The 25,123-nt window shown below is 46.4% G+C and overlaps 2 protein-coding genes across 8 annotated transcripts in view; one reads left to right on the plus strand and one right to left on the minus strand.

Annotated features, from left to right (window-relative positions):
* NACC1 (nucleus accumbens associated 1) overlaps positions 1 to 9,717 on the plus strand; it is a 32,108-nt gene extending 22,391 nt beyond the window's left edge. For 2 of the 6 annotated variants that reach the window (XM_080991472.1, XM_080991476.1), the window contains exons 3-7: positions 161 to 334; positions 1,890 to 2,019; positions 2,272 to 2,369; positions 2,779 to 6,779; positions 7,016 to 9,717. In XM_080991472.1, the coding sequence (XP_080847598.1) occupies positions 161 to 334; positions 1,890 to 2,019; positions 2,272 to 2,369; positions 2,779 to 3,038 (662 nt within the window). In that variant the 3' untranslated portion in view covers positions 3,039 to 6,779; positions 7,016 to 9,717. The remainder of the gene's footprint in view (positions 1 to 160; positions 335 to 1,889; positions 2,020 to 2,271; positions 2,370 to 2,778; positions 6,780 to 7,015) is intronic. The other 4 variants (XM_080991474.1, XM_080991477.1, XM_080991473.1 and 1 more) reach the window with 3 other exon arrangements.
* A 2,226-nt stretch (positions 9,718 to 11,943) lies between these two features.
* On the minus strand, positions 11,944 to 24,680 carry STX10 (syntaxin 10). 2 transcript variants are annotated; one of them, XM_080991494.1, is made up of 8 exons: positions 24,196 to 24,680; positions 21,047 to 21,216; positions 20,306 to 20,400; positions 19,612 to 19,674; positions 18,808 to 18,906; positions 16,588 to 16,694; positions 15,662 to 15,756; positions 11,944 to 13,220 (listed from the first exon to the last, which is right to left on the minus strand). In XM_080991494.1, the coding sequence occupies exons 1-8, from the start codon at positions 24,228 to 24,230 to the stop codon at positions 13,144 to 13,146; spliced, it is 741 nt and encodes a 246-aa protein (XP_080847620.1). In that variant the 5' UTR covers positions 24,231 to 24,680; the 3' UTR covers positions 11,944 to 13,143. The 2 variants fall into 2 exon arrangements, with proteins under 2 accessions (XP_080847620.1, XP_080847619.1); XM_080991493.1 differs by lacking the exon at positions 24,196 to 24,680 and adding an exon at positions 22,008 to 22,641.
* Between the last annotated feature and the right edge of the window lie 443 nt (positions 24,681 to 25,123).

Here is a 25,123-nt window from a genome sequence, read left to right on the forward strand (position 1 = left end):
CTTGTGAGAGGAGGAAATAGTGAGAGGAGGAAAAGAATATATGTTTGTGGTGGGATATATACTTGTTGAGATTCCACAGCTTTAAGCTTCATTCCTTACTTGCTTTTCACACATTTTCTTCATGTTTTCCCTCCTTGCCTCCCTTCTCCTTTTTGCCCAGCAGAGAAAGTGGAAGCGCTGCCAGACCAGGTGGCCTCCGAGTCTCGCAACCGGATACGGGTGCGGCAGGATTTGGCTTCGCTGCCTGCTGAGCTCATCAACCAGATTGGGAACCGGTGCCACCCCAAGTTGTACGATGAGGGGGACCCAGCTGAGAAGCTGGAACTTGTGACAGGTAAGATAGGTGCCTCAGCTTGTTGGGGTCAAGTGGGGGGGGGCGGTGAGTGAGAATGTAGGTTTCAAGCCAGTTGCAGTCAGGAGGAAAAGTCTGGCTGGCTTCCTAAAATTAATCCCAGTCTGATGGATTAGGGCCTTGTTGGCAGAATGAAGTGGCAGTTTCTCCCCCCCCCCCCCCCAGAGCAAGGTGATCCTGATTATTAGCCTACAAAATACCAGAAGATCCTTCAGGTTCAGGGGGGCTTCCTCTCTCAGATTAAAAACAACAACTAGTAAATCGGGTACCACAGCTCTCGTGGTTGCAGGTTGCAAGCAGGAGTCAAGAGGTTGGGGCTGCCTGAATAGCACCCTGAAGTAATGCATGTGTATGTTACATAGAAATTGACTGCTCATGGCCTCAGAGTCTGATTAGGCCTTGAGATGATCCTACCAGGGCATCCCAGCTTCCAGCCCCTTGTACCTTTGTTCCGTGGCATTCTCTGATCAGTTAAAAGGAGCTGGCGGGGACCTTGCCATGCCCCGCTGCATTAGACAAAGCATACTCCGTGAGCACTGTTTCAAATTAGCAGGAAAGACTTCAAACTCTTGATCTAAAGACTATTGGAAAGAAAGCCAGAAAAACAGGAAATCAGTTTGTAAATCTTGCTTATGAGCTAATCCAGCTTTTGGCTTTCCACTGCCCCACACTGCTGCATCTCTTATAGGCTGGTGCCCAGCACTGGGATAGGAAGGAGAGAAACTGTGTTGGTACCCAAGCTAAGTAAGTCATATCCAGCACATGCCACATCCCGCTCAGAGCTATCTTGGGGGATTTGGTTCCTGCTGTTGGCCTTTCCTTTGCACGTGCCAATGTACTTGCTCTGTCTGTACTGTGGGGAGTGAGTTGCTCAGTAGCCCAGCCTCTGCTGGGACCAGCAAGTCAAACTTTCCTTTCACACAGAAGTGAACTTCCTCTTTCTCAGGTATTGGTTTGAATCTGTCTTCCCAACATCCCCAATCCACCAAAGTTACTAGCCACAAGCACGTCCCCAAAATGTCCGTATAAAGCTGGCAAGAGCATTAGAACTGGCCCTGCCTGGATCAGGCCAATGGCCCATCCAGTCCAGCATCCTGTTCTCACAGTCGCCAACCCGATTCCTTTTGGAAGCCTGCTGATGTTGTGTGCTCTCAAAAGCCACTTGTGCAGCTGTGTTTACAGGATGGGACCAAACTCACCCAGGAGTTAATGACTGTTAGCCAACTTTGTGCTTGCCATAGTTCTGCACTAGCGGTTCTCAACCTGTGGGTCCCCAGATGTTGTTGGACTACAACTCCCATCATCCTTGAGCTCTGGCCTTGCTAGCTAGGGGTGATGGGAGCTGTAGTTCAACAACATCTGGGGACCCACAGGTTGAGAAAGGCTGTTCTACACGGAGTTGGAAGCTGAGAATGGCTGGATGGATCCCATTATAATTGTTTCTTGTTGCTTCCAGAAAGCATCTGGTATTGCACACAAGTGATTAGGTGGCTTATGGGTCTGCATCCAAGTTGAAAGCTTGTTGTTTTCACAACAGGCCTTGTCTCTTTTCCCTGCCTAGGTACCAACGTGTACATCACCCGGGCGCAGCTGATGAACTGTCATGTCAGTGCTGGGACACGACACAAAGTGCTTCTCAGACGACTACTAGCATCTTTCTTTGACCGGTGAGTGAGCCTCCCAGTGTGTAGAAAAGGGGGAAAGGCTCCATTTTGCTCTGTTTCCAGCCCCTTTTTTTGCCACACCATTTCTTTCTGCTTTTGAGGCAGGACTTCTGGGCTTGAGGAGTCCTGCCAGAGCAAGAGGCGAGGCAGGAGCTGGAACGGCTAGGAGTGGACAGTTAAAGGTGGGTGGGTGGAGAACAATAAGATACTGCTGGTAAAGGATTTAAATACTTTCTCTTTCACACCGCTTGCCAGGAACACCCTTGCCAACAGTTGTGGCACTGGAATCCGCTCCTCCACCAACGACCCTAGCCGGAAACCCCTCGACAGCCGGGTGCTGCATGCTGTGAAGTGTGAGTGTCTGCCTTAATAGATCCTTCTGCGGTGGGGAGGGAGCTTAGGAGTATATTATTACTGCTTTCTTGAAGGGCATGAGGTGGGAAATTTTAGCTGTGTGTCATATGGTCAATAGGCAGAATATCCTATTCCACCCTATTGGAGCACCCAGATCCGTAATGATTCCAGCAGCGGAAGCAAATACAGAGCTGGAAGCGGGTCCTTTGTCTCACTCCAAGCTGTGGTTTTAAGATTTACTGTGCTGTGAGTCACTGCAGGCTTCCACCAGCATCTCGGGGATCTTTGCTGGCTTGGGCAGGCGTTGGTGTTTGGGTTCCCGAGAGGCAAAGAGCTGTGAGGATATTGATTCCCAGTTGCCGCTATAGCGACCCTGATCCGGGCTCACGCCCTTCTTCTCTTCCTCAGTTTATTGCCAGAACTTTGCCCCCAACTTCAAGGAGAGCGAGATGAATGCAATTGCTGCTGATATGTGCACGAACGCGCGGCGCGTTGTCCGCAAGAGCTGGATCCCCAAACTGAAACTACTGATGGCCGAGGGCGACACTTACACCACCTTCATCAATGACACTGGCAAGATGGAGCCAGACATCATGGGGGTGGAGCACAGCTTCGAGACGGGCAGCCATGACGGTGACGCAGGCACCTCCACCGAGGGCCTCCAGTAAAAACATGCCCATCTCTTTCCCCCGCCCCCAGTCGATGGTTTTTATTTCCTAATTTGATTTTTGTAGAATCGTTTTTCCACCTTTATTTCATTTCTTCCCACCCGTTGTTGGTTTTTGTTTTTGTTTCGGCAGAGGAGAAAGAGCATTGTGCCTTCTCCTTTAAAAATATATATATACATATATATATATATATATTATTAAACATGGGCCTTGCTTCCTCAGGCGCCACAGGTAGTACGGGCTCAGAGGGGAGGTCTTGCTGCTGCATTGGCAGTTCTGGCTGGCATTTTCTCCCCCGTCCCTTCCCTCTGTCCTTGTTGTGCTATTAATTGTTCTTAGATATATATTTTAGTAGATTTTTTTTTTTTAATACCAAATCCATTTGCAAATGGAGGCCATGATCCAGGGAGGTCTTATCCCAGAGTGCTGCCTCTTTCTTCATCAGATCGGGTTCTCGCCAGACAGGGCTCTCTCTAACTTAGACTGATCATCGTCAAGCCTTTTCCTCAGGTTCATACTAGAGAGTGGGAAAATCCTAGTGCCATGATAAATGAGAACAGGGAAGGGACTGGACCCCAGTGCTGTGCTCATGTTATCCTTACTCATCTTGGCTTCCCTCCACTCTTGCCTAGGTATGTTCAGGTCTTGCACAGCATGGCAATTACACCCCTGCCGTTGTCAGTACACTCCCTTTTCCTTACTCTTTTTTCTCTCTTTCTCTTTCTTCCCTTCCCTCCCTCCCTCCCTCCCTCCCTCCCTCCCTCCCTCCCTCTCAGACATACCTCTCCCTACTTTTTCTGTCTTCTAGACCTTATGTACCTTCCCCATCCATTATCTGCCTTGGAGGTTTTGACCAGCCTAGCCTACTGAACTGAGAACGTATACGGCAAATCTGTTTGGCAGTGCAGCCCTTCCATATTTTGAGTGGCACAGAGTCATGAAGGGAACAAGGAAGGTTCTCACCCCCGCACCCAAACCCACCCACCCCCGCAAAAACCCCAAATTATACATGCAGGTCTAATGTAGCTCTGATACCTCCAATGTTTCCTAAGCCTAGTGTTATCTCTGAGGTGTTTAGTTTAAACGTGGGGTGCAATGTGCAAACTATTCACTTTTCAGCCAGTCTGTGGAACAAATAGCAGCACTGCTGATTGAAATGCCAACCTTTTCTGCCACTTCAGCTAAATTGGCTCAAATGTCACAGTGTTTGGGAATCAGGTTTTGAAGGAAGAGGAAAGCCAAGGGAGAAAGCATCACATTCTTTTCCCCTAGAAGTGCCAGAAGCTACCCAGTATGCAAGGCTGCCTTTGGCCTTAGCTCGCCTCCCAGCACCAGGTAATGAATCACAGTGTGAAATTTTGCCTCTTTCCTTCCTCTGCTCCGTTAGTGATGCTTCCGAGTCATATTTGGTGCATAGCAGAGGAGCCAACTCCTAGGGGCCAAGGTCCCTTCGCTCCCCCCATAAAATATTTGATGTAGCCACCCCACCCCCCCACAAGTTGATAGGCATTGTAATCCAAATAGTGTGTGTACACTAAGTCATGTCATCGATTATGCAGGGCAGAGTTTACCTGCCCCCCCCCCATTTTATTCAAGTTTGCACCCCTGGTGCATAATGAAGAACTCCCATCCTCGGGTTCATAGGGATATTTTGAGATGGAAACTACATTTAGATGGGAAGCAAGCACATTTAGGTTCTACCCTGATTGCAGCAAAGCTCCTCTCCCTCTTTCTGCATTTCTATCTGTATGGTCTAAGATAACGACTTTGAATTACATTGCGAGAATCTCTCTCTTGGTTATTCTTACTAGAAAACAAAGTCTGCAATTCTCTCAGGAAACGGTTGGCCTTCCTTTGAGCAAATCAAACTGTGAAATGAGGCAATGGGTGGCAATCTTTTTTTTTTTTTAAAGGAATTACAGCTTTTTAAAGAGGGTGGAAACTCCTGCCCATGAATTTCCAAGAGAATAAACTCCAGAGCAGTAGTTGTCCCTAGTAGCAAAAAGATGGCAAATGCTGTGACATCTTGGAGACTAACTGGCTTATTATTTCAAGCTGGGCTGGCTATCTCATGTCTACTCATCTGTCAGTTGACGCAGGCCTGGTCTGGGGAAAGTCCCGTTTCTCTTAAGGGAGGGCTAGCAGTGGTCGCCTGGGCTCAGGCCACTGTTTCTTTGTGAAGAGGAAGCGAGACTAAGCAGGCCCAGTTACCTCTTGTGAAATAACTCTCTTATAATTTTTAATAAAAGTTCTAGTGGGTAGTACCAACTCTGTACTGGATATGTTACAGTCAGAGTTGCAACACTCAGATTCCACCAGGTCTGATGTGGAGATCAGTAACAAAAATTGAACATGTTGTTGTTACGAAAAGGGCTCAAAAGCAGCCTAGCCTATAGAGAGCACTTTGCTCTGAGTGCTCCTAATTAAGCATTGGCAGTTACTCCATGTTGACAAGTGGGCTGGGGTATATTTTCACTTGTCGTAGGCAAGCTCAGAGAACACCCTGGTACATTTAATTTTGTGGCGCAGGAGGAACGTACCTTGTAGTGGCTGCTTCACCTACTAGTACAAATCTATGCTTGCTTCTTCACTAATTTTACTTGTATTTCTGCGCCCAGGAGAAAACATTTGCAACACTAAGGATGCAATCCTAAGCATACGTAACTGGGAAGTGAGTGCCGTTGAACTGAGTGGGATATACTTCTGAGTAGACATGCACAGGGTCGCACTGCAAGGATACATTTTGGGTCTCGATATCTTGGTCAGAACTCTCCTTAGGTAACTTGACAAAATGGCCACCAACCAGCTGCATGACTGAAAAGTTATGTACAATAGAGTATGGCTTTTGAAATACTAAGATGGCATGCATCCATTTTGTATGTCCTACAACGTTGCTTCATCGTAGAAAGGACTTGGCTTCTACTTCAGGGCATATTTTTGGCTTTCTTTTGTCTGCACAGTTGGCAGTCTTAGCTGTTGTTTCTTTAATGAGTTATTTGATACTAAAAGCAGGATATTTTCCTTTCCTTCCACTGGAGGGAGACAAAGACAGACACGTGAATATGTTAAAAGGAAGTACTGTTTAAATGAGCACTCATTTTGCCTTTGGCGGCAGGAGACTGAGGTCAAGTCTAGGAGGCTGGATGCGTAGCATTCCCCATTTGCTCCGTGTTGGCCCAGCACAGTTGTATTTCACTCGCTGTGAAATGGTTGTTTGTTTGTTTGTTTTTAAATAAAAAGGGCTGGCAATAATCTAAACTTACCGTAGGCAGATCTACATTTCAAACCTAGGTCAGGTTTATACTGCTTTAAATGACATGACTTCTCCAGGGAAATCATGGGAATTGTATTTTTATGAATTTGCTGAGAATATTCTTTTTCAATCTTCCCCAGAATTGCCATTCCAGTGCCTCCGTTGGTGGAAACCCATGGTAAACTGGGTTTATTTAGTGACACTAGCTGGTGACTGTGTCAGCATTTGCACTACACTTGGAGGAATGGATCACATTTTGCCAAGATCTGAAAGCATAAATGTTGGCATTGACACAATTCTGACATAACACTAAGTTCTCGCTTTCTTTCAGGCCATTTCTTCTCCTTCCCCACTAGCTGCTTTTAAACAGGAAAGGGTTATTTTATCACCCAGCATGCCCTATTTTTCTATTGCATTATATGGTCATGTCTGTACTTAAGCTCACTCATTTTACCCTTGTACTTTTCCCTGAAGAAGTTGATGGAAAAGTAACATTTAAAAACATAGTTCCAGTTACAGATAGGTAGCCGTGTTGGTCTGCCATAGTCAAAATAAAAAAAATTCTTCCAGTAGCACCTTTAAGACCAACTAAGTTAGTTCTTGGTATAAGCTTTCGTGTGCATGCACACTTCTTCAGATACACAGTGTATCTGAAGAAGTGTGCATGCACACGAAAGCTTATACCAAGAACTAACTTAGTTGGTCTTAAAGGTGCTACTGGAAGAATTTTTTTTATTTAAAAACATAGATATTCACTACACAAAAAGTGGCAATCTCATTCTAATTTTCTTAATCTGATTTCTCAGATAGTTCTAGAAGGGAAATTTAATGAGATTTCCCTTGAGGATTGGCCTTGTTCTAAGTCATGCTGAATATGAACATGGAACAAAATAAGATATCAGCTTGGTTGCAAGGCATCTGTCAACCTAATCCAGAAAAAAAGAACCACATGTGTAAGCAACTATACATATACATTGCCCCTGGATGCACACCTGCATGTTCATCTAAGTGTTGCTGAATGGCTGGGTGAATAATTTAATGCACATGAGGCCACCATTTGTTATGGGGTTATGAAGTTACCAGTTGCACTCAACTCCAGTTGCATATGGCCCAAGTCCCTCTCCTCCAAATGCCTGGTCATTGACTCTGTTACTCATATATATAATATATACACACATCATTACACTGGCTGACTGATGTGCATCATACTCTCTTCTCTTACTTTCTCCCCCACCCCACCAAACCTCTCCCATTTGACCTTTAAGTTCTAAATTGTACAAGTTCAGATAGATTTCCCTCTCCTCTCTCCCAGTGATGGCGGAACTGGAATTTGTAATGGAACTCACTCACTCTCTAAAGAATCAAGTTGGAGAAGTGAAGGTTGGGTGGCTTATATTTGGTTTGGAAATTACTCTGAAATTCTAAGTAAATGTGGTGAAAGAGGCTAGAATGCTTTCATATGTTCCTCTTCACGTACTAGTCCTTGTGGGCCTACTTTTCTCCATGACCTTCACGTAAGACCATCATTGGAAGAAGCACTCTTTAAAAAAACACTGTGGTGGGGCTACATTGTTACCTGATTGAGTAAATTAAGCTTGATTTTTTTTTTCCCTGAAGAAGAAAAAGACTTCTGGGTGGATGGTAGAAACTAGATCATATCAAAGCAGGACAAGCCCCCAAATCTCACTTTGAACCCTGTTAAAGAACAAGCCATTGTTTGAAGCAACATAAAATGTTGTTTCAAACTCTCATCTCTGGAATGACTGGTCAGTCATAAATTACGCTTCTTGTTAATGCCGCCTCCCAGACTAGTAACTCACCAAAAATTGTTTTTTTAACCTTCCAGCTGGAATGCATTTCATGGCTTACATTTTAGGGTACACAGCTAAAACTGATATTTATGACTAGGCCAAATGCACTTTCTTTACCATGTGTATGAGAAGGCCAAACCTAAGCCAAGACTGAACATACCATCACCTGCTGCATGTATATAGAGTGGAAGACATGCTTTGCTGCTGCATCATGAGAATGGAAGCTTGTTTGCTTGCTTTGACTGCTTTCCATTAGCTTTTCTAAGTTTTCATACAGTCGTACCTTGGTTGTTGAACAGAATCTGTTCCAGAAGTCCATTTGACTTCCAAAAACGTTCAACAACCAAGGCACGGCTTCTGATTGGCTGCAGGAGCTTCCTGCAGCCAATCGGAAGCCCCGTCGGATGTTTGGCTTCCAAAGATTGTTTGCAAACCGGTTGCAAACACTCACTTCTGGGTTTGTGGTGTTTGGGAGCCAAAACATTCAAGTCACATGGCATTCGAGATCCAAGGTACGACTATATTTGCTTTTTCCTTATCCCGATGCTATTCCCAGTTTTGCATCCGTTATCTTGAAATGATTACCATGTCTTCTTGCAAGTAACCAAATTGCAATCAAACTGAGATGGGACAGACAAAGAAATTTCACATTCTTGCTCATTTCTACAGCTCTTTTATTCTGCCTAAATTCCCTCCCCTCTCTCATGCTTTTTTTGCAAGACAGATGCAGGTGGTGGTCATTTTATATCATCCGGGTGTTGCAAATGCAAGCGGTCAGCCAGCAAAGTTTGAGTTTTACCTTTTGTATATCAGCCACAAGGTTTGATTCCAGAGCTTTGGAAAGAACACTTTTTAACCTACTATTGGAGTTTGGAAACATCTGTAGAAAGTAAGTGTTCAATCAAACCAGTAAGTTATTATGTAACTGATCTGAGTACCTTCTTGATCCTTCTTCCTAACATAAAGCTGTTTAGATATGGACAGAAGTGTGCATGGAAATTACAAGGACGCTTGGGGGAAGAGTCATAGGTCAGAGGTAGAACAAGTGATTTGCATTCAAGTTCAATCTTTGGCATTTTCAGGTAGGGCTGGGGATGACAGCACAGACAAAATTTAGCTTGATGGACTAATGGTCTGACTCTGTATTTGACCACTGAGCCTCTTGGGCCTGCTGATCAGAAGATCAGCGGTTCAGATCTAGGTGATGGGGTGAGCTCCCGTTGCTCTGTCCCAGCTTCTGCCAACCTAGCAGTTCGAAAGCACACCAGTGCAAGTAGAGAAATAGGTACCGCTGGGGCGGGAAGGTAAACGGTGTTTCCATGCGCTCTGGTTTCCGTCAGTGTTCCATTGTGCCAGAAGCGATTTAGTCATGCTGGCCACATGACCTGGAAAGCTGTCTGTGGACAAACACCAGCTCCCTTGGCCTGAAAAGCGAGATGAGCGCCACACCCCAGTCACCTTTGACTCGACTTAACCGTTCAGGGGTCCTTTACCTTTTTTTACCTTTACCCTGAATCTCATTTGGCTGAACTTAGGTGAGCAATTTTATTTACACTGGAACATGAAACAGACTAACTTCTTGCAGCATTTGTCTGCATGCAAAAGGGTTGTTGTTGTTTTTTAAAAAATCAGGTGTGATTGGCTTAGGGCATCCCCTAGGCCAAAAAGATAAGAGTTGTACATTTTCTCACCAGGAGGCTTGGCATATTTAGGAGAGTTGGCCCAAAGTAGCTACTAACCTTGAAGAATCCTATCCTGTTTCTCTGTGTTGTGAGCTGTGTTGGTAGGACTGCCAGATCTAAATTTCAAAAACAAAGGGACACTGGAAGAGGAATGTCTGGACATATGTTATGACCTATTGGGGCTGTGCTTTTTGGAATTCTGGGTATGTAGAATCCTGGGGAGGCCCACTCTGAGGCAATTGAAACGGCACTGTCTAGCCTCATGGATATTATCTGGAGATGTAACAGAATGGGGAGATCCAGCATAAATGTCCTGCAGCAGAGGAAACTTAAGAATTACCTATATTAGAGGGTCTCTGAGGATCACTTGGACTCAAAATGTTATAATCTTTCTCTGAGGTTCCTTCTAGCCAGCTGAATAATTCTCCCCGCCCCCCATGGTCTATTTGTATCTTGGGCAGGCTTTCTGTTGGAAATAGGAATAATCCCACGATGGGGCGAAGGGAATGAGGCCTTCTTCTGTCTTTTGTTGTATCCACTTTTTGGTCCATCTTTTATTTTTTGCTTTTGTTGGGTTCTTCTTCTTTTTTTCTAAACTAGAGCAAACAATTTTATAAAAAAGGACAAAAAAATGTACACTGAAAAGCACTAACAAAGCCTGATTATGTAACCTCTGTGCAGATGCAGCATGGACTTTTCTCTCTTCCCCCTTCCAGGCGCTTTGGGTTGATGCAAGCAGCTACTCCAATATCAGCCCCTCTCCCTCCTTGCCCCTTGTAAAACCCTCTCAGAGAGGAAAACAGATCCTTTAAAATGAAATAACAAAAGCATCCTCCCCCTTTCCCCCGCCCGCCCCACCCCAGCTCCCTCAGCACCCCCTGCTTTTCACCTTAAAGCCCACCTCTTTGCCCCTGGATAATGCCAGTATTTGTTCTGTGTTATAAGTGCCAAGAAAAATTTTGTGACTCCCTCATCCCTGTGACCTGAGAGTATCAAGAAATTGCACATTAACTACTGTAAAGATTAAAAATAAAAAAAGGAATTCAGAAATGTTAATAAAAAAAAAAAGTTTGTAACAGTTGCGTGCCTGACCATTTCATTTGTAAGCTTGATTATTCCCTGGGGAGTTTATCATGGAGCAGCCTTGCTGAAATTAAAAACAGACCGGATTTGCTTAAGGTAGGTATCTAAGTTTTGGAGCATTTCTGTGGATCCATCAGGCTAAGTAACTTCTATTTCCAAATTAAGCAACCCCATTATACAAAACAAATATGACTGAGATTCATGTTTGTGTGATTCATTAAATTTCGTATCTTGCTCTTCAACTCCCCTATACTAGAGTACAGATGGGCAACTGGTTGCCCTCCATATGTTGTTCGTTCATTTCCTGCCAGCCCTTAGCAGCATGGCCAGTGGTGAAGGCTGATGAGAGTTGTACTCCAGCAACATTGGGAGGGCCACCAGTTCCCCATCCCTGGACTAGACAAAGCATTCCTTAAGCCACAGCATAAATGTTTGCAAAATCGAGCATCATTTGATTAGCATATTTACCTTTTCTTGAGTTCAGCAGAACATGTTGAATTTCTATGACTCTACTGAAAAGAGTGGCTCCGATTAAATTGCTGTGCACAGTTCCCTGGGACTAGGCCCCACTGAACACAGATTGAACTACATCAGATAAGCCTGCAAACTGCACAGCAAGACTCTCAGGGAGGGAGGACACGATACGAGGTTTGTACTGCTGCAAATGGTAGAGACGAGAGAGAAACTACTCGTTTGCTCAGAATACAATGTGATCACAGCCTTGAGCTTTAGGCAATCAGTTAAGAATCATCTTAAATAATGCCCACAAAATTCAATAAGAATGACTGAGAGTGCGTTCAAAGTGCATTAGATCCCTAGCTTCAAATAACTTCTGTGGCTGGCCGGCCATAGCTGAAGGCAGAATGCTAGACTAGTGAGATCAAAGCAGGGTTCTCTTTTAGTTCAGAGGTGGGGAATTTCTGTCGCTCCATATTTTGTTGGTCTTCAGTGTCCAGCAGCCAGGGATGATAGTGACAATCCGACATCATCTGGATGGCCATTGCTGCTCTTGTTTTCACATTTTGGGGTACGTAAATATCACCACTCCTTCCCACAGCAACATTCCAGAACCAAAGTTTGAATTAAATAGAAGTATAAAAACTTTTATTTTTTTTCTTGGAAGAACTAAAAAACTTGTTCTGGTACCTTTTTTTAATAATACTTCACAATAGAAACAGAATGGCTTCTGAGTGCATGTGACAGCAGGGCTGCCTCATAGAAAGGACTGTTATACTCCACATCAGGCTACTGAGTCACTTGGGCTTGGCTGAAAGTAGCCTCTTTATATCAGCATAGACAGTGTGTCCTTGGCAGGGATTTAGACCTAAGGGGAGAGGGTTTGTTTACCATATAACTGAAAGGGATTGAGCTGACTGGGTGTCTGGAAACCAGTTTTCTTGAAGTGCTTGGCAGCGCCCCAGAAGTATTGGCACCACTTGCAACCTGAAGCACAGCACTGAGGCCTGAGGGATTTGGGTGATGAGATTCTGACATTTTGCTCCCTGTTTCTGTTGGACGGCTGGCCTCATGGTAAGAGAAGGAGCTTTGGGGTGATGTTGCCAGTTCCACGAAGCAAAATCCCTTTCTTGGCACTTAATGCAGTGAGATGGCTTTGGCCTGTTCTCAACTCTGAGCAATTCTGCCCTTTAAAAAGGAAGCGAGGCCTTTGTCCTACCCCGTCTGTTCACAGTATCCATCTGCTACTGGCTGAGGTAAAACACAACCGATGGCTTAGTCAATTGTGCTTCAGCAGGCACATTAAATGTGCAGCAATCTTGCGCCCGTTCAGAGGTGGCATGAAGAATAAGAACCTATAATGGCAGCAAAAATAGTCAGCTGGGACCATGTTCTTCCTCTTTGGCTGCTGGAGATGAGAAGAAAAGGCTACTCAGTGGGGGAAAGGAAACTGACGCTGCTGCATCTACTTGCAAAATGGGTAACAAACCGCATATGCAATATGGCTTCCACATTTAACAGACACATCTGTCTGTCTATAATTTCACCTTGGCACACACAAAAGGGGGAGATGGCACAAATTTCCTAAGCTCCAGAACCCAGTCCTCCTTTTTCACAATTCTGCAGCCTTAAACAATTAGGAGCAAAGTCTGACTGCAAGGGAGAGCAGCCCATTTGGAAATCCATCATTCCACCTGATTAAATGGACTTGCTTCCTTTTCACCTTTGGAGAAAGCTTCGCACCGATCCCACACAGGATACTTGACAGGGATGGGATTGGTTCCATGCCACCCTTCCCCCATGTCCGTTCTGCCGTTTGATCACAGAGCAAAGATAAGAACCAGCACTACCACCATGACAACGAGCAACAGGCCGATGATGCACCACTGACGCCGTTCTGATGGAGTGGGAGAAGAGAAAATACAGGGGGAAGTGGTGTTAAATGCAAGAAGACCAATCCTGTTAAGAACCCACCAGCCCTTCCACCACAGTGAAGGGTCTGACATTGCAAATAAGCAAAAACAGTTAGAAGGGATGCTTTAAGACAGGGATGAGGAACCTGTGGCCCTCCACATCTTGTTGGACTCTGGCTTCCATCAGCTCCAGATAGCATAGCCAATGGTCAGGGATCATAGGAGCCGTAGTACAAGAACATCTGGAAAGCTATGGGTTCTCCAGCCCTGCCTTAAACAGAATTAATTTAAAGCACGTAAGATGCCGCAATTTGAACCATATTCTAACCCTCTGAACCATGTGCCCCATCCCACTGGCCTGCACTCCAAGCATGATGGATACAGGTGTAAGAATCATCCTTGGAAGACCACAAGTAGAAAGAGCTCAAGTGAACATTCGAGGAAATGATGTTGGGTGGTCTGTTCCCAGATTAAAACACCATAGTGTGGAGACCTAATCTATTTTGTTGGATTAATCATTAATCCAGGGGTCAGCAAGGTTTACTGGCCATGGGCGGGACCACCCCCAAGGAGATCGTGTGTGAGCCGGACTGGTGCAGCGCAACACCAGAAATCACATCTGCGCATGTTCGTGGTGCCTGAAATCGCTTTGCGCATGCCCAGATGCCAAAAAGCACACCTGCGCAGAAGCTATTTTCAGCATTTGACATGAGCAGACACGATTTCCGGTATCTGTGTGCGTGCAGACGTGAATGTCTAGGAACACTTTTTAAATAATAAGAATACAAAGCTTAAAAGGAATGAACTGCAGCTAAAATATTATGTTCATTTTTCACAGGGTCTAGTCTTTCCCCTGCCCACCCCCCTAATCTTATTGAGAGGGTCTCTTCTCCAGTCTTCAGAGAGTAGCTGGAAGTGGGGAGGCAGAAAAGGGTCCTCCTTTCCACACTGCCATTTTAATCTGAAATCTTAGACACAGTACTGCGCCCAGAGCTCAGAAACTGCTAGCACAAATGAAATTCGCGGTCGCAAAATGCGCCTAGAACAACGGGAATTTCCAGCACTGGACACAGGTAGCTAACATCTGTAGCACTCTTGGGCAAGAGGTGGGGCAGGATGGAGAGACACTGCAGGCCTGTTTATGCCATACAGTGGAGCTTGAATTCCTGCCTGCCTCACCCATGGAGGAAGGGCTGCAACTTAAGAGATCTGCATGCAGAAGATCTCTGGCTCAGTCCCCAGCCTCTCCAGGTAAGGCTGGGAGTGTCTGGAGAGCTGCTGCTAGTTGGCATTCACAATACCAAGCTAGGTAGACAAAGGATCTGACTCGGGAAGCTGCATTCCTGTGTGCAACTGCCTGCTCTTTGTAAGCCAGAAACAAGAGCACTAAATGACACTGTAGTGGCACTCCTGCCAGGGAAAAAATGGTTTTAACCTGCTTTTGCATCTATTACTCTAGGGACTTGTGCTGAGAGCCAGCAGTAGAAATGGAGATGCAACACTGGCCCAACCAGAATGTTCAGGTTTTTATACCATTACATCATTCTTTTAATTGCCATTCTATTTCACACATATGCACGTACTCCAGATCTCTTGTGATGAATCTGCCTTGCTGAGTCTCAGCAGTGATGCCAAATGCTCCTTTGATTAAGAGAGGAAGGCAGCAAAAACTGCCTCCAAAGTGAATACTAAGCTCAACCCTGTATTATTGTTCCACCTGCACCACCACCCACCAGCAAGCGAATGGGCCAATCTGGCTGTAGAGGAAAGAGGCGGGGGGTGTGCTGGAAGTGTTGGCAAGAGGCAGGCGAAAAGGGGCAGAAATTCACAGTTGTGAAACACAGAATTCATTTGTGGAAGCCAGATTGCCTTCGCCTGTGGTGATGTTTATGGTGATGAAGGCAGGGTGAGGAAGCTAAGGCCTCTCTACCTGGCCACTGGGACTTTTACCAGGCCACACCCCTCTCCTGAGGCCACACCCCTCACTAGTCCTGTCTTGGCTGACTGAATATGTTCCTGGACTCTACTGCTTCTCGCCTGCCTGGAAGGTGAGTATGTGTAAAATTATCTGACATTTGCAAAGCTGGAATTAGTCTACTGTACAAAAGGTAAGAATCTGCTGTGGTGCTGCTTCCTGGCTACCCCACTGCGGCTCCAAGCAGATTATCCACAAAGGAAGGCAGCCCTCAGGATGAGAAACATTCCCCACCACTAAAATAATAACATTTGCTATTCTTTTATGGGAGAAGCCAAGCATCCAGATTCCTAAACCAACACCTTCAGTTACTTGATGCCAAACCCTGAGCAAAACTGATGGGCAAAAGAAAGCAATTACAAGAAGTCTGGGGAATTAGGTTATCGGGGTGCGGAAGAGTAAAATCTCCCTTGTACCAAAGTAGTTATGGAACAGAGAGCTGTTTCTTACCACTTGCCATATGGGAGACTCTGGCCATTTTTTTGAGCACGCCATCCATGCGGCTGTGAGTGCTGTCCATCTCGTGGGCAAAGTCTTCCAGCATCCTGAAAGGCCAGCAAAGGCATCGTCAACGCGAGTGGCAACTGTCCACAGGGCAACCCTCTCCCAATAAGAGCTTCTGAGTCTTGCCTCCACCCCACAAAAAGCATGGGGATGTCAGCCAGGTATGCCGGCAGGTTGCAAGCAGTTTTCTTTTAGGGGTATCTTCCCTGCCAAGAGAGTTCAGAATCTACTCATTCGAGCTACACCAGCATTTTCTAGTAATGGGATACACAACTGGGAGCCAGAGGTCCAATCTGTTCCAAGCATAATCCCTGATCCCAATAACCAGCCTTAATAAATACAAGGGTGCTCCCTTCTGCCAAGCCAAGATGCAAGGAAAAGGGTTTCTTAACTTGCTCCCTGGCAGAGTGAACAGCAACAGAGGTTCTGGCCATGTGCTCTCCTTGTGATGCTCACCCAGAAAATGGGGTTGGGCAGTGGAAATGCACAGCAATGGGAGGGGGGCCCTCTGGCAAAGAAATCCGTTCCTGCTGAAGAAGGACGGGAGGGAGAGGATAAAGCACTCTTAGCCCCTATCGGGGGCTCACACAGGTACAGGAGCATCCTGTGCTCATGTCTCTGAAACTCGAGTCCTTCCTGAATCTGTTAGAAATGAGTGGCCACCACAGTTCTAGATAGACAAAGGTTCTGCATCCTCTTCTCTGATCTAGCAGCGGCCTTGGGACTAGTCTGCTGCCATTTTATCCAGGCCCAACCTGCTAATGGGCCACCCCCACTGTCCCCTTTGCTGCTTGAAAGGTTTGTCTGAAGAGCAAGATAGGAGTGTTGCAATATATCAGCACACACGCACACCCCACACTACCTGCACTCACACAGTCTGCTCATCCAGCTCTTCTCCGACCCGACTCGACATGTGCTTCAACACTCGGATGCTGCCAGAGACGAGCTCCAGCTGCTCATCCTGCTCCTCAATGATCAGCTGTCAAGGAGAAAGTGAGAATGCAAGACATCAGCGGGGGAGTCTGTTAGAACTCTAAGCAAAGAGAAACTAAGAGGGTTCCTGCCCACGATACAACAATATGTTGTACAAAGAAGTCTCAGCCTCAACTGGACACTGGCCTTCAAGGTGAGGGGAAATGAGGACCAAGCTGGAGCAGCAACTCTGGGAGTTAGGCAGCCGTACCGTCACTGCTGACGCCCCACATATGACCCACAAATGTCCATCTTTTTGTGTGCATTTAGGCAAATGGGACCAAAACTCATTTCAACAGCAATCTTGAAAAACTGAAACTAGTGAAAACGCTGACACCAAACCCTACATACATTAAGCAAAATAGAAACACCGCCACCCGACCCCACCCATCTTCCCCCCCTCCACCCCTTTTCTTCCTACTGTCTCAACAAATGAAACTGATTTGTAAAAATGTTACATGGAAAAAATACGAGAGACATTACACATACTTCTGTAAATCAAGAAAATCTTTAATAATAAAAAACAAAAAACAACCTGAAACTAGTGAATGCTTTTACAGGTTAATATCCCTTCACAGAAGTCAGCCCTCAGGATCTTGACTGTCACATTAATGTTTTGTCAAAGAATCCAGCACCTGAACAACAAGAGTGGTTATGGGGCTCCTCTTCATTTAGCAAGAAGAGAAAGGCCTCTGGTACTTGCTCAATAGACGTCCTCCTGAGCACACCCACTCCAAGGAGGACAAATGTTTAATTCTTTATTGACAAAGAATTACAGCTCCTGAGGCGCACTGAACACGCATACACACACACACACACACACACACACACACACACACACACACTTCTGGTGGCTAGGTAGCTGGCGTCTCTCCTCAGGCTTGCACTCCAAGTTGGACTGTTGGACAGGTGGCCAGGCCTAGACCCCAAACTTAAGTACCCTCATCTGATGGTGTGAGCACAAACAGCCTGTGACTGAACTACACTGAAGTTGTCACTGTGCCTGCCTCTTCAAGCCCCTCCTGGTCCTGGGGGACAGTGGGGAAGGGTACGGAGGGGATTCTGCTGGCCTCGTCCCTTCATGCACTGTCTCTTCCTCAGTTCCTGGAACGTCCTGTCCTTCCACAGTCTCTGACTACTCAGACCCCTCCCCATCCTGCAGCTCAGGCTCCTGCCTCACAGAAGGCCCACAACCACATAAATCACTACCCCCTTCCCCAAGATCAGCCTCTGGCCCTGCCACCGCTTCCGGTCACTCCTCAGAGCCCTGCCAGCCCCCAGTGCCAGATTACCAAATAGGCAGAGTAGGCACTGGCCTAAGGGCCCCACGTCTTTTAGGGGCCCCAAGACAATGGATCAAAATAATACTGATTTGATCTTGAGAGAAAATTACAAAAACGTATTAGGAGATAATTTGCAAGGGGGGCCTCCACAGGATTTAATCCTGCACTGCCAGTCCCTAACAATATATTGAAATGGCCATTTGGGAGGAGACCAAACAGAGTGGGAAAAGAGGTTTGCTTTGGTCCTGAATAAACATGGAACAATTTGATTTCTAGCCGAAGTCCTCCCAAAGACTGGATAATGTGTTTCCTTATCTTGACTGTCTTCACAATAACATTTTGAGTAGCCAATTCTACTGCTGAGAAACAGGTCCTTGCCTCCTGCCTGGGTTTGAAACCATACTCACTGTAAGAAAGGGAAGCAGGAAGCATTTATCCTCACCTCCACTCAAGGATATCTGTCACCTGTAGTCTGACAGGGAAGAAAGAAGAAAGCAATTCCAGGTATGGGGACCCTGTGGCCTCCAGACGTTGCTAAACTACAGTGCCCATCGCCCCTAACTGCTGACTATGCTGTCCAGGATGATGGGAGTTGGAGTCCAACAACATTCAGAGAACCACACGTTCTTCACTCTTGTACTTGACTGAACCCATAGCTGGGGGAGAGGAGAGAGGTACAGGGGACAGGGAGTATACCGATGCTGTGAGCATCTTTTGCACTAGAGCCCAAGATTTCTCTCAGTGCAGGTATCAAGATAGAGGACATGGTTGGGTCTCTGCAGGAAGGGATGTTGGTGAAAATGATGGATTGGGGTGGCTCACTGTCACTGCTCTTACCTTCTGATGCAACTGCTGCTCTTCCAAAGTATGTGAATTAGCTGTTGACAGTTCCTCTGCATCCAGCATCCCATAGTGTTCCCTGCTCCCCACCAGCATCTGCAGAGGGAGGAAAAGGGGGACACTATCTGAGCAAGCCCAGGATTCTTAGTGCTCCCGGGAGAGCTGAGACCAAGCAAGGAAGCAAGCAAGGAAGCAAGGGTGAGCTGGGTAGAAGAATCTGCAGGGTTAAGTGGAACTCAGGGCCTAGGAAGAGCCTTTCTCTGGTAAGGAGATCAGGAACCTTTTTCACTGCATTCCAGAATTAAATGGCTCTTAAAAGATGTGGGGTTGAGATCAGAAGCTGATGCCCTCAGGTGGTTCTACTCATTTAAGGGGGAATCAACAAGGGTGATCATGCATTTCATAAGAGCTCTGGACTATAATCCACACTCCAAGGACACTGACAGTGAGACAAAGGATGTTTCACTTTAAAAAGAGAGAGAGACCATTTATCCAAGCAATTTGTGCCTTGCAGAAGAAAGCTGACCTTACCCTTGGTTAGATGACCACCTGTACTTCCTTTGTGGCAAAGAAGCTCTAGACCAGCCTTCTCCAACTTGGTGCCCTTCATATGTTCTGGACTACAATTCCCATCAGGCCCTGCCCACTTGGTGAGTGGGAGACTCTGAAGGTACCAGGATGGGGGATGCTACCGGGGATAAAGAGCTACCCTAGCCATTGCCAATTATAATTCTTTCCCTCCCAGGGAATAAATTTCCAGCAAAACACTGAGGTGTGGTGAAGGTGTTAAAATGTGCTTACCTCTCTGTTTTTCCTCTCCGCAAAGGCCTGTGCTGCTGGACTGGATATGTGATCTCGCATTTCCTTTAGTCAAGAAAAGGAAGCAGTAAGAGAATATAATCAGATGAAACCATGGCCTTTAAAAGTACACTAACAACAACAACAACAACAACAACAACAAGGGTAGGTTTTTGAAGGTCTCCTATTGTAACCCATCCTAAGTCATAGGGTCCAAGGGGTATATATGTAAATAAATAAGATTACATGAGTTGACATCCTTGTAGATCACCGATGGGTCAAAATATTGGATATAAAATGCAGTACTGTCCCAGCTTCAGCTACAAGTGTGGTATAGTGATTAGAGTATGGAATTAGATCCTCCTTCTTTTTTTTAATAATAATTAAAAAAAACCTCTCTCTCAGAATAAAGCACCCCAGCCACACAATTTTGTTAACACTTCCAAATCATCACTCAACATTTCACTTACCGTAGCACAGAGATGGAGAAGCTGTGTCCCTCTAGATGTTATTAGACCACAATTGCCATCATCCCTGACCACTGAGCTTACTGCTGAGGGTTGTCGGGAGTCCAATAACACAGAGAGCCACAGACTCCCTAACCCTGCAACAGAACTATTCCTGTTGCATACAGTAAGTGTTTTATGCTGCACAGGACAAAATGCTGCAAGAGTGACAAGGCATACGTTTGACTCACCCTGACTGATTCCCGCATCTCTGTGACAAAAGTGCGCCGGGTGGCAACCTCAGAAGGCTCAATTTTGAACTTGCGCGGGTTTGACTCCACAATGCGTGTTCGTGAGTTAAGTTTGAGTCACCGAGTTAGAAAGCAGACAGAGCTACCTGGTTACAAATATCATGTGGGCCAATGCCGCATTTAACCTACCAGATGCTCTCTGTCTGTAGCAGAAAGCTACCTATTTATTAATTCATTTTATTTAATAAAGAATTTATATGGCACCCTACATCCGGTTTTTCATTTCAGGGCAGTGCGCTACTACACTTTATAGGAAAATATAAAATAATAATCAGATAGAGGAAAGAAAAGAACATTAAAACTGGGGGAGAGACCTTTGGTCCAGAGGCCAAATATGGCCCTCTAGTTCTCTTCGTCTGTATGTCACAGTTTTCTGGGCAACATGCGCCAAAAAAGGCAACATAGGCCCCAGATAAACCTCTTCAGCTAGGGCATGCCATAAAACTGGGGGATTACTGCTGAGAATGCCTTATCTCTTGTAACTGAATAAGGGTTTACTCCCCTTCCAGTTCTTGCAAATATCCCTGCAAAGAGCAGGATGGGGGTGGGGTAGGGGGCTGCTACTGCCTGCTGCTACCATCCGAGCAGCAGACAGTGCGTTTAAAAAATGATGCAACATAATTCCCTGGAGAGGGACCCCCCCCCCAATACGCTGTTCCAGCCCCAGCTTCAAAAGGATATATATGGTTTCCTCTAGGTCCTCCAGGTCCCAGTCGATGCTGCGCAAGCTGTTGCGTAGTTCATTAGTAGTCCAGTCAAATTCCTCTTTGCTGATGACCTGCGTCTCCTGCAGCAGCTGACACCAGCGCTGATAGAGCCCACGTGCTGCATTTACGGCTTTCTGAACTTCCCTACAGAACACAAATACAAGAGAGGGCAGGGATGAGCTGGTCGAGCCAGGACAGGGGACTATTTCTCCTGCCAAAGCCGTGAAACCACCAGACTGAACACAACCCACCGGCCTTGCGTAGCAGCAGCTCTGTTTCTGCAGCTGCAGGCAGGTGACAAGCGTAAGAGGTTTGCCAAACCCCCAGTGAGTCCCCATATATCATCGATTGGGTCCATTCAAGTGGGCAAACCGCAAGCTGTGCAGCTCTGTTCCACCTGACAGAGAGCCTCCCATAAGGCAAAGTTTCCTCCCTCGAAGCAGCTGCATCTCTATACTGAGAAAGGTATTGTTGCATTAAAAAAACAGTTCACTTCAGAGGACTGTTTGGAAGGTGAAAATCTGTATGAATAGCTGTCCGGAGAACCACATGGTACTCCAGGCTCCATGGGTCTAGAGATGAGTTACCCTGGAGGAAATTGGGCTTGTAAAAAGCTGCACACTGGACCACTGGTGGCAGATAAGAGCTGCCTCCTGGAGACCAGGCAGGAAGGTTTTACAAAAAAATGGTGGTTCTTCATTCTTTTAGTCCAGTAGTAGCAAACCTCTAGCTAACGGGATGTTCCTGGTCTGGGCTCCCAACTCCCTCCAGTCCCAGTCAGCCTGGCCAATGGTAAGAAATGATGGGAGCCAGAGTCTAACATAGCTACAGCCCTGTTTTAGATCACAACAGTCTAGCACCGATATATGTGAATATTGCACACGCCCAGCGGGTAAATGCATTTTGGTGATCCCTCCAGTCCAGCCTTCCCCAACCTAGTGCACTCCAGATGTTGATGGATTACAACTCCCATCATTCCTAACTATTGTCTTTGCTGGCAGGGGCTTATGGGAGCTGCAGTCCCACCGATACCTGGAGAGCACTGGGTCAGGGAAAGTTGGATCTAATCAGAAACAAGATACCTTCATTAACTCAAGTGGCATCTCATGCACTCCAGGAAATGACAGCCTGACAATTGCACTAGGATACCTAATGGGTCATCTCAAAGAAATATACATAAACCTAAAACCTTGAAGTCAGCTCCTTTGATGTGGAGACTCTTCTTAAAGTAAGTGGGTGAGTTTCTCATTGCTGGATACTTCATATGGAGGAGTACTTAGGGAACCATGCTTTGAGCACCCCATAGGCACTTCCATTTGGGGGCAGGCTGCTCGAGAGGGGGAGGGTCTGTCAACTCCAGGCAAACATGGATAGCACGGATCATCTTGACACATTCCAGTCTGGCTTCATGCCTTCATTTGGCACTGAAACAGCTTTGGTTCCCCTAATGAATGGCCTTTGCCAAAAGATAGTCCTGGAGAGCATGATGCTATGAGTTGTCCTACACCAGGCATAGGCAAACTCGGCCCTCCAGATGCTTTAGGACTACAATTCCCATCATCCCTGACCACTAGTCCTGTTAGCTAGGGATGATGGGAGTTGTAGTCCCAAAACATCTGGAGGGCCGAGTTTGCCTATGCCTGTCCTAGACCTCTCAGCAGCTTCAGTACAATCAACCTCCAAACCGGGGGTACCACATTCCAGTGGTTCTGTTGCTAGGTGTTTGAATTATTCCAGAAGGTGGTCCTAATGGATTTTACCCAGTATTGCATTTTTTAATTTTTATTTTTTAATTAAACAACAGAAACAAATAGTGGTGTCTGAAAGATGCAAACTAGTAGTTAGCCTACAACTTGCCATCTCTTCCAGCCGCCTCTGTTCCATTCCTTCTAATTCTGTACAGTACTGGAAAGGCTACTGTGGCAGTGAATGAGATAAGGCACTGTTAAAATTACTGCAATTATAAAGCAGAAGTGTGGCCCTCCTGATACTGCTGGACTACAGCTCCTGGCATCCCTGGGCATTGGCTATGCCGACTGAGGCTGATGGGAGCTGGAGTCTAACAACTGCCCAGGGGAGCGGCATAGGTTTCCCATGTCTGCTATAAAATGGGATGTTCACAGAGGATAAGTGTGGTGAAAGGGAGGCATAGGTCTGTTTTCATCATCCAAACAAAGAACAGTAGATTTAAAGAGAGAGCAAAGCACAGAACTCTAGATCTCCTTGTTCCCATCTATGAGATCCAGCTGCCAAAACTCAAGAGTGTTCCTTCAAGCTGGCAAATTATATAGAGTCCCACCATTCACCAGATCAGTAAGACAAAATGAGGAAGGAGATCAAGGGACAAATTGCAACCAAGTATATTCAAGGGTTTTTGAGAATAGTCTGTTAAATATGAAATATGAAACTGGAAAACATCACTAATTCCCAGTGGTTATTATAACCCCTTGTTATCCTACTCAGCAATTCTTTCAAAGTGCAAGTGTCAAGCAAAATACTTTACCAACCCCCCCCCCCGCCCCATTTCTACAAAGTAACTTCCTTTTTTAGTCGTGTGTGTGTGTGTGTAAGTATACTCAGCTACAGAAACTGATTACTTGTCACAGACACATATTTTGGGGGCTGTAGCTTGTTCAGACACACGATTCTGTCATCGTGGAATATTTGTGCACAATAATTTTTAGTCATGTCCACAGTTCCCCAAATATGAGCGGTCCATAAAATTTATAAACTGTGTTGTAGCAAGAACCCTAAATAGGGTCCCAAATTCGAGGCTGAATCCGCTTTGCTGTGACCCTGTGGCGGCTTTCGTGAGAGTTTGATCCATTAGGGTGGAAAATAATAATAATAATAAAATAATAAAAATAATATAGAAGTAGGGCAGTGCCTTTATTAGGACCGGCTAAGAAACGGAGTTTCGACGAAGTTCCTTAGCTGAGGCGGGTTTCTAATCAGAGTTCTCTAGCTTCTCGCCCCCGCCCCGCCTCCACATCCCCGCGTTACCCGACGCTTCCCACGCTCGCAGACCCACGCGGGGCCAGGCTGCCTTGCTGCGGCGCCTATCCCCACCAGGGGCGAGGACAGACGGAGTTTGCGGCGGCCGTGGGAGTGGCTGCCACTCACCCTTTCACCACGAAGAACGGGTCCTCCAGAGACATTGCTGACCGGTCGAGATGCCTTCAGGAAAAGCCTAGCTGGCCGGAGAGCAGCGTATGGGGGCCAAACCATATAAGTCTATGAGCGAAGCGTCCCAGCCTGTCCGTCCCTCCCTCCTTTCCTGAGCTGAAGCCGCTTAGCAGCCACGTTTACTACGGGCGCCTCTTTCCTAATAATAGCAGGCCGCCCTCTCTCAACTCAGCCCAACCCGGCGCTCGCTCCCTCCCCCACCCCTTCCCCTGCGAAAGTGGAGCCGGACTTTCCTGGGGAGGAGCCGGGGGAAGGGAGGAGAGCGCTTGGCGAGAGCAATCAGGAATCTCCCCTGGAGCTTCGAGCAGCCTCGCGTTTCTTTCTTGGCCTCCTTTCTTTCTTTTCCTCCACCCTCCTCCGCCTCAGCTTCCTGGAGCTGGAAAATGCGTCACTATTACTAAGAAACGCGGCCCTAAAATAGCGCAGGCCGCACCCCGCCCTGCTTCCTGATTCATTCATTTTCCGCCTGCAAACTGAGCGTTTGAGATCTTGGGCTCCGCTCCCTGGGCGTGGGTTCCAAACCGCAGCTCCTTATCGGTTACACTCTAGCCACTCATTCACACTGTAAGGGCGCCTGCAAAGAGGCTTACAGAGCGGTTTGCAAGTCCCTGCTTGGGTGGGTGGGTGTGTGTGTGTGTGTGTGTGTGTGTGTGTGTTTTCTCAGTGCTTGTCTGTGGGTGAAGTGCAGATTTTAATTCATGTTGGTGGCGGTTGTTTAAGGGACCAGGAACAGTACTTAGATTCAGGGCACAATGGAGTGCGCTCCTTTGTACTCCCCGCATTACTCTGTGCAATTTATTTCGGTGTAATAGTTAGCGTGACCAACGCATGCCCAGGCATCGGGCAGGAAAGGAGAGTCCGCGGG

This window comes from Podarcis pityusensis (genome assembly GCF_964106645.2).
Source record: "Podarcis pityusensis genome assembly, chromosome: 2".
NCBI classification, from domain to species: domain Eukaryota; kingdom Metazoa; phylum Chordata; class Lepidosauria; order Squamata; family Lacertidae; genus Podarcis; species Podarcis pityusensis.